The sequence below is a fragment of the Ischnura elegans genome, chromosome 6 (genome assembly GCF_921293095.1).
Source record: "Ischnura elegans chromosome 6, ioIscEleg1.1, whole genome shotgun sequence".
Taxonomy (NCBI): domain Eukaryota; kingdom Metazoa; phylum Arthropoda; class Insecta; order Odonata; family Coenagrionidae; genus Ischnura; species Ischnura elegans.
The window spans coordinates 26,898,397-26,907,254 of record NC_060251.1 but is presented as its reverse complement, the minus strand read 5'-3'; the positions used below and the strand labels follow the sequence as shown (position 1 = coordinate 26,907,254).

The 8,858-nt window shown below is 38.4% G+C and overlaps 1 protein-coding gene across 1 annotated transcript; it reads right to left on the bottom strand.

Moving 5' to 3' along the window:
- Positions 1–432: 432 nt before the first annotated feature.
- LOC124160334 (caspase-1-like) lies at positions 433–8,730 on the bottom strand. Its single transcript, XM_046536173.1, has 5 exons — positions 8,490–8,730; positions 5,471–5,755; positions 5,035–5,204; positions 3,724–3,883; positions 433–1,178 (listed from the first exon to the last, which is right to left on the bottom strand). Exons 1-5 carry the CDS (start codon positions 8,521–8,523, stop codon positions 937–939), a joined length of 891 nt encoding a protein of 296 aa, XP_046392129.1. The 5' UTR covers positions 8,524–8,730; the 3' UTR covers positions 433–936.
- Positions 8,731–8,858: the final 128 nt, after the last annotated feature.

Genomic DNA, 8,858 nt, shown 5'->3' with positions numbered 1-8,858 from the left:
ACCATTACGTGGACTACCTTTCGTTTGGCTCCTACCCTTCGACCTATCTGGCATGGGTGGCCTTACCGGGAATAATTGCGAATTAATCCCGCCAGCGCAGCTCCAGGGGTCATAGGAACGCACAAGCCTTTCCACCGCGACAACCACGCACAAGCCTTTTTTATTCGTGTGGCTAGTTATTACAACAGTACATTTGGAAGGAAGCAATTTTGCATTCTTTTAGTTGTTAGCGTTAGGCTTCAGAAAGGTAGGCATAGTTGCCCGGTCTTTCGGTGAGAGCAAATTGCAATGCGCAGTGGCGTTTTGGCATCAATATCTCGGATTTGCTCTCCTTTGTAATTGGTCCGTAAAAAAACTGGAAAACAAAATACTTCATCAATTATTTTTACATACTTGAGTGCTTTCTCAAACATCATTTGTGGTCATTTTGCGTGCGTAGGGTAGATGAATTTATTGCCAGATGGTCAAATACATTTGAGGAAATGGTGTAACATCAACTAAATAGATCAATAAACAACACATTAAAGAATTCCAAATAGTAGGAATGAAGGAAATAAAAGGGAATGGGGGAATGGGTACAGTTTCGGAGGCAAATTGAGGTAAAACCGATTATTAGCAAAATTAAAGAGAGAGAAAAATATATGGAGAATTACACTATGGAGTCATCGTAACAAATGTTCAGGAGACACTCTTGGGTTTCCAAACGGGTCAATAATTCCATCGCCTCAAACTCTTCGCCTCCTGACCTGGGCACTATCATCACCCATTTTCCCGATGACTCAGTTCAAGTTGACTGCCCAAATTTTTGAGGTAATGGAGTAATTGATCCGGCAGAACACCCGAACACAATACGCCGGTAAATCAAGTCATAATGCAACCTTCGATGAAATAAGACAATGAGCATGTTTTATGTACGTACAATGAATGTTTATTCTTCTAGTTTTCGCCTTTTCCTTTGTGCAGAAATACTTTACCCCGTAAAGAACTGAATATTTCAGGACTTTGAGTAACCTTTATCCTGTCATGGGACCATGGATATTTTTTAACGCTGCAACACTCCGAGCTAAATTTTCTAGCCACGGCCGTCATCTGGTTCATAAGGTCCCATCCTTTGTCCCTAGCAACATTCGTAGCTTCAAGCAAATAACGACATAGCCATCCTCTGATCGCTTTAAAATCTGAAATCAAAGCATGCAAAAAAAAATAACCGTGAAAGTTTCTATGAGTATCTTGCAAAAATACAATTTATGGACACCACCATCATGGGGAATGAGAGAGATAGAGAGAGAGAGAGAGGGAGAGAGAAAGAGAGAGAGAGAAGCCGAAAACAAATCTCCAAAAATCTGCATTTTACCGATAATTTCCTCCATACACCTCCAAGTATTCCATTTCGAGTAAATTTAATTTATCAAAATTCCTGTACAAAAAGGAGTCCCATCCTAAAAATGCCTGCACATCCTCCTTAAAATATTTTAGTAATATATAAAACGAAGGGTTAATATAACATACCGCCACAGTAAATTTGGTGCCGTGTGACTTAGATTTTTAAGCTGAAATGAAGGTTTGGCAAGTAGGGAAGCGTTTTCAAACGGGCGATGAGCGTCAAGAGAAAGGAAAAATTAACTGGAAGTCGTTGGCAGCAACATTCTATGAAGGAGATATAGTTAAGCTTGTCCACAGACACGACCACTTCCACAATCGCCGAGGCGATTATGTCGAAAGGACACGAAAAATGTGTTCAATATTTAGCAAAGAAATAATTTTAATGAATCGCTTCGCCTTCTGTTCATGACCTATCGGAGTTTGAAAAAACAGCCCTAGTACAGAACACCCTTATCCTTTCAGATATGGATGGAAATCGCTGCAAATATATAGGCCTAGTTTTTCACTCTTTCCCTACAGGTCTTTTTACTTGGGGCATATCATTGCGCAGGTTAGCACGGAAAACATTTTTGAAATAGCGAGAATGCGAGTTTAGAATTAGAGCAGGGGCTATTTTGCCATCTCGTATCCATGCATTCTCACTTTTTTTCAAGTACTTCACCGTTTTACACGAAGCAATTTTGACTGCACCTTCGTACATAAGTGAGATTCTACAATGGCGTGCCCCTCGTAAAACGGCCTTAAACCTTTGTCTTACCATCATGTAATCTGCCTGATATCTCCCCGTACCCTCTGTACTCTCCCATGTGTACCGATAGGGCAAAAGGATGTACACGGGAAATAAATAATCGATTGCGGCGTGAAAATTAGACGGCAAGGGAGATGTGGTGGAAAAAAACAGTGTGAGGAAATGGATAAGCTTCCGAGTGAAAAAGTGGTAGGCGGGATTTACGCCAAGGTAGAGTCGTCATTGGGCGACAAAACAGGAAATAATTAGGGAAATCTCGGGGAATAAAAATCTGAAAGTAACGGGGGACTGGTACGTTCCAATCGGGAAGGGATAAATGGATACGAAATAGGAGAATTTGGATTAGGAACGAATAATGACAGGGGGAGAAAGCGGTAGAATTTTGCAGGAGAAATAAGTTATTCATGACAAACATATGGTTAAATCACCGTAAGGGCTAAGGTATGTACATATGGAGGAAAATATTATACGAAAAAGCATACTGTTAGAGGTTAGAATCTTGGGTAAACGATGGAGTGCAAGGAAGATTTTATTATTTTAGATAGCATAGAAGGGAGTAGGCCACGTCAAAAATCGAGAATAAAGATGGAAGGATGCTAACCGAGGTGACGTTCAGGTTAGATGGAAGTAATACGTGGAGAATCTGTATGGCATTAGGAACAGACCAGACACATTGAATTTAGGGGAAGAAAGTAGATTAGAGGAGTAGGCGTCTCATTCGTGATCTCTACATGGCAGAGACTGCGCAAGAAGAGTGAGTCAAGTTGGTTCACTATCATTGATGCTTTTTAACGTGCACGCTGAAGAGATAGCAAGAGAGGCCTTGGAGGAAGCAGAAGATGGATGAAATGGAATGAAGTGAATGGTATGATTTTTAAGTCAGCGAGATCCACGGAAGATCATGCATTGATAAGCCAGTTAGCGAGAGAAAGGCAGGCTGTGGTGTATGTGTTAGACAAGCGTTTCAAAGAGTCCCCTTACCCGTTTATACACATGTTTTTTTCCCTCAAAGGTCGTTTTTGCATCCCCTCTTAACTTATTGATTCCATCCAGACTTCCGTCTCCCCTTAATTTCCTACAGAAGCTCCCAATCCCACAATGTGTAGCATTCCCTCGTTCCTGATGTTCAGTCTTAGAATAGAAGTAGTAGAAGTCTTCTGATTTTTTTGATTTCTGCAAATAGCAGAGGAAACTCATTTATTTCCACAAGAGGTATTCTTCTATTTCTTGAAGAATGTAGTGTAAAATGTGACCAAAGTGTTAAGAATTCCCACAGAGAAGTCAAAAAAATGTTTAGCGATCAATTTTAAGTGATGAATTTGGATTTAGAATGACTATTCATGCAATCTTCTTTGTTCAAAAATATCTTTTCTCGCTTAAAGCATGAAAATCAACTCCCATGGGTGCACACTGTACTAGGAGGGGATCTTCCAACAACCGCAAAACGTGAATAACTTCGCAAATGAAGGTTCAAAGCAAGTAAAACTACGTAAAACGTAATTAAGTTGGATGTGAGAGATCAAAATCGTTTTAAAGGAGTACACTCAATTCCTTTCTGATTGCTGCAGTAATAATAACAGCAATAGACTTACACAAAGTGGTGGCGTACATTACAATATAATCGGGTTCCTCTGGGTAAATATACTCGTACACATATTTCTTAGTTCCTCCAGCAATCACGTCTGGGCTTCTGATCAATCTCCTGGTAGATGATTCATTTCCAGCTTCATCCAATTGTTCTCCGCGGCAAGCCTAAAATGAATATTACATAAATTAACCACTTAATTAGCACACATGACCTCGTATACACAATTTATTTCATAATACCACGAGAAAAACTGCTCTAAGAGTTATGTATGAGCTTAGCTTACGCTACACTACTAATAATAACAATTTAGTGGATATTCTTATATTTTTTGGGGTGAATATTTTTCCTAATTCTCCCAAATATTATCTTTTCCATAGAGCATCTGGACACATATGACGGGATCGCTAAGAGGCATCCTAGCGGATTAGCTAGTTTTACGGAGTAAGCCACAAGGGTGTCAGTGTGCGCATATTCCAACCGAAGAGATATCATACCATCACCCAGGTCAAGAGAAATTACGAATCCGTGAAAATTTCTCGCAAACTGCTACAATAGCGATGATTTACCAACGCGAAATACGCAAACTTTCAATATAAAATATAACCACATCAATAATTCAAGAGGTCAATTTCACTCACAGAGAAAAACAATCATCCAACGCCAGCAAATTCCCTTGTAGAATTTACTCAACACGGGCTAGGTCACATCACAAGAGAGGAAGACGGGTATTTCGTTCACAGCTGTTAACCCCTTCAGAAATTCTGAGGAAGAGTGAACTTATCAATGGCACTATTATATTTTATTCGAAAAGTACCCTTATAATTATTAATAAAATCATTATATTTTCATTTCATACTCTTTCTAGAAATTTTAGCCGGTAGTGTCGCTATTTTCATGTAATTAGCGTCATCAGACTTCAATCAAAGGTTTCATTAGCTAATTGCTAAAATATACTCTCATGATGTTTTACATCTCTCTTTATATTTTGACGCACAATATTTAATGCTTTAGGTCCAAAACACAAATATACTGAAACCGATCAACATATTTCGTTTGCTCAGACAATAATTTCAATAACAGAGTACGAATTATAATGCGGATTTGCAAATGAAATTTCTTTAAAATATAGAATGAAAAGAATATATTTAGCAACCAATTGATGAAAAACAACAGGGAGAGAATCTGAATGACACATTCTTGAAAATAGATTCCTGGTGTAGATTCCTTTGGTTCTAAGTAGGCAATCAATGAAGCTTACTCTATTCTTTCTGTTGGAGATTACCGACTACTATTTTGATTGACAAACAGACCTTACCTGAATCAACAATATTTTTGGCTTTCCCTCCATAGAATTGCAACCTTTCAAACATTTCCAAATTTCTCCAATTGGAAACCTGGTCTCCTTAGTTAGAAGAACGTCTTCCAATCCGTGTGTTAAAATGGCTATTACGACACAATCATCTTTTTCATGGTTCCCTCCTGCCCCTGAAAATGAAGAAAGTAGATTGTCGAATCAATCTTTCAGAGGAACAAGCAAACGTCATGAAACAAGTGAGTTTGTGCACCGTCACACTTCCACTGAGTGTTATTTATTACCAGCAGAGGACAACAGGAAAGGCGTTCACTATCGACTTCCAGCTAACTTCAGTTTATCGAAAATATAATTAAGGTGATAGAAGCGCAGTTGGGAGACTATTTTTTAAACAATGCGAGAGAATCGTCACACAAAGTAATAAAGTTCTTGCACCTACATATGTTTAATTCATCCTTGAATGTTTCTTCTGAAAGGTCCCAATGCACCTTAATGCTGCGGGTCGGAAATCCCCAGTTCTCCGCCACGCTTTTCAAGTTCTGAACCTCATATTCCGTACCATTACGATCCGCTTCAGAGCCACCAAAGTCTTTGAACACAAATATCAAGAAGTCTCCTCGATTCTCGTAACCCATATCATAAGTGAAGGGGACCGAATCTTCCTCTCGAACGGATGAAGCGGTATTTCCACTACTTCCGGATGGAGGTATTGAGGACTGGATACCTGTAAAAAAAAATTGCAAATTTACCCCATGGATTGGGAAAATTTATCTTTTAGGAGAAAAGTGGGGACTGCCAGTCAGTCTGCGGAGGGCGGGCAGAGGGGGCTGTCAGACAGTCAGTCCCCACTTGTCTCCTTCCCGAAGCAGACCCAGAAACGGTCGAAAATTTGAATCTACAAGGGCAAGTGTTTATTTTTGTGTCTTCGTTTTTGTGGACTAGAATTTCTCGTGCAATTTTCTATGCATTTTCCCGTGCATTTTCCTATTCAACTCCTCGGGCAATTATCCGTACAATTTTTATGCAATTTTGGTGTTCTTTTTTTCCTTGCGATATTTATCCACTATGTGATGCCAATTTTTGAGCAATTTTACGTACAATTTCTTGCCATTTTTCGCGCAACTGTAACGCAATTTCTTGTAATTTTTGACGCAATTTTGGTAAAATTTTTGGAGGATTTTTTCCCATGAATTTTGATTAAATTTTCAACAATATAGATACAAGTTTTCGCTAAATTTTGCATGCAATTTTGCGTGAAATTTTCAATGAGATTCTCTAGGTTTCGCCATCTATTTTTGGGTGTTTGGACAATTTAAATACGAGTCATTGGAAAATTTTCCCTTCATATCCAGGCCTTCCTCTGTAGTCTACCTAATAGGCATATCTCCCACATACTATTCTCCTTAAGTTCATGGTGTTTTCTCCTCACATTTCCCAGCACAGTTTCTACGTTCCATTTCATCTTCTTTCACTCTCTCCTCAGTCTTTTGAATCTAAGGTTTCATCTCACAGGGACTATGTTGTAATCTGAATCCGTAGTCGGTAGCTGCGCGATTTTTTCACACTATTCCTAAACTTTTCTCTTACCATGAAGTATCTGATATCTCCACGTAACTCCATTACTTTTAAGTGTGTTACGACTCTCGGCCTCTATGATTTTTGGTGGGCAACGTCGACTTGCAAGCATAACAATGAGATTGGTCTTTGACATTTGTTTGTATATTCTTGTTGCCTTTAACAAGCAATTCTCAGTTATCTTTGGAATTATCAAAGAATTGCAAGTCCATTGGATTGGGCATTCTTGGAGTTATTCCACATGGCGGGAGAAAGTACATAATCAAAGGATATTCCGTTCAATAAGACCTGAAAGAGTACTTGTTTTGGTGAGCTGCGTTCTAGAACTTCTTCCCTTGGAAAAGTTTTCATAAGCGTGAAAACCAAGCCCGTTTTGAAAAGAACGTGGATGTTTTTTGTTAGCGGGATTTGATTACGATGCCGTCTCCATCATCTTGTTCACCTCCATATCATTTCAACGTAAGCGGAGTATTTTATCCTTAAGTAGTGAGCAATTTGAGGTGACGATGGGAAGACCAACTACCTGGACGTTTAGGCATGAATGTTAACGATGCGAAAACAACCAAAATATAATAAAAAGACAAAGTAAAAATTAGTAGGCCGGAAATAACCTTTATATTTCCATGGAGATATTACGAAATCAGATACCACCCATAGCAATGAATTATTCGAAACTACTTGGCGCACCCAACTACAAAGGGAGTTCGGAGGAAAAAATGAAGCATATAATGAAAATAATGACAAAAATTTAATGAAGTACAAATTTCAAACGCGATTAGCTGAAACTGTCTTGATTTTTAATGTTTAATTTGTTTACATTTTCATTTACCATGCAAAACATAAAATATATCTTAGTCTATTTTAACATATAATAAAAGTCTAAAAAAATGAACGGCCAATACTACAAATATAAATCATTATTCACCATTGATTGAATTTAAACACGAGGATCAGAGTAAATTGTCACGTGAGGTGGTACTCTGTGCGATTAAAGTTTTACTCTCTTAATTTTTTTCTATTGAATTAAAACATCAAAAAAGATAATATTAAGACTGCAGACAAAACATAAAACATGTTATAGAAAATTAAAAAGTAATATAAAATCATAGCTGATAATATAAAAAAACTATACGTTTAATAATGAGGCATGGACAATAACAGCAGCGGATAAAGTCATAATTGGAGGCTGTTGAAACGTGGGGCTACAAAAGAATAAAAGGATCAAATGGATCGACCCAGAAAGGGAAAGTACCTGCTAAATGCTCTTCTATTATCCAACCTTCAATATACTCTTAGATCTATCCACAAATAAGATTGCAATAACAGGTCACCCATAATTAGGTGGAATATCGGACGAACTGGTTTCAAATGGTACGGTGCTACGGCGTTGGGTATTTTTTGTTAACCTAATGTGAGAAAGAATATCGCCGCAGCCATCAGTCGCACAACTACGTATACGTAACTATTGGGAGATCGTGTATGGAATAATATTGGGATAAACCTCAGTACACTTGATAATTTTTTTCAAATTAAAAGCAATTATTTTAGACGAGATTTTCGTGCTAACGGATAACACCATGCTTTTGAAAAGTAAATTTGGAGTCACAATACTATATCATCACTCTATGTCGCTTGTTAAGCGAGGGCGGCGTTTGACAGGCACAATTTGACTCCTCGTTCATTGCCCGAATGGATTTACTGTAAAAATTGTATAAATAAATGTGATTCGTTGGTATATGGTAATCGCAAAAAGTCTTCGAAACCGATACTTTCGACAAAACACCACAATGTATGGCTATTCGTTGCGGTTCACCTCTATTTGATATATTCACCTAAATATCATTACTTGCAAAGAATGACAAATAAATGGAACGTATACGAACCGAGAGTTGGCTCCTTAGCGTTGGAATCAGCCATCGTTTCCACCCTTCCCTTCACGTGGACAAAATGATCCCGCCTTCGCGTTTGGAACCAAAAATGACTCACAGATTAGTTTTACTGATCTCTGTTCTAATAGCACTGGAGATTGATTCACCCGCTTGCTGAAACGTCGTCTCAAACCGTGCAGAAAGTGTTTCTTTCCTCGTTTTATCGGCTTCTGATTACAATGGCCATTTATCTTACACTAAAGTCTATCCAAGAAGACGACGTGATATGTGGCTTAAGCGTCCCACCTTTTGAATGTTTCTTATCGCCGCTGATAAAACAAAACCGTGGACATAAGTGACGGTCAAGGAAGCCGGAAGGATGTA

Excerpts from the sequence above, each read along its gene's own strand:
- LOC124160334 (XM_046536173.1), bottom strand. The coding sequence starts at position 8,523 with ATGGCTGATTCCAACGCTAAGGAGCCAACTCTCG. Across the intron at positions 5,756-8,489 it reads CGCTAAGGAGCCAACTCTCG|GTATCCAGTCCTCAATACCT; the intron begins GTTCGTATACGT and ends TTTTTTTTACAG. Across the intron at positions 5,205-5,470 it reads CAAGGATGAATTAAACATAT|GGGCAGGAGGGAACCATGAA; the intron begins GTAGGTGCAAGA and ends CTTCATTTTCAG.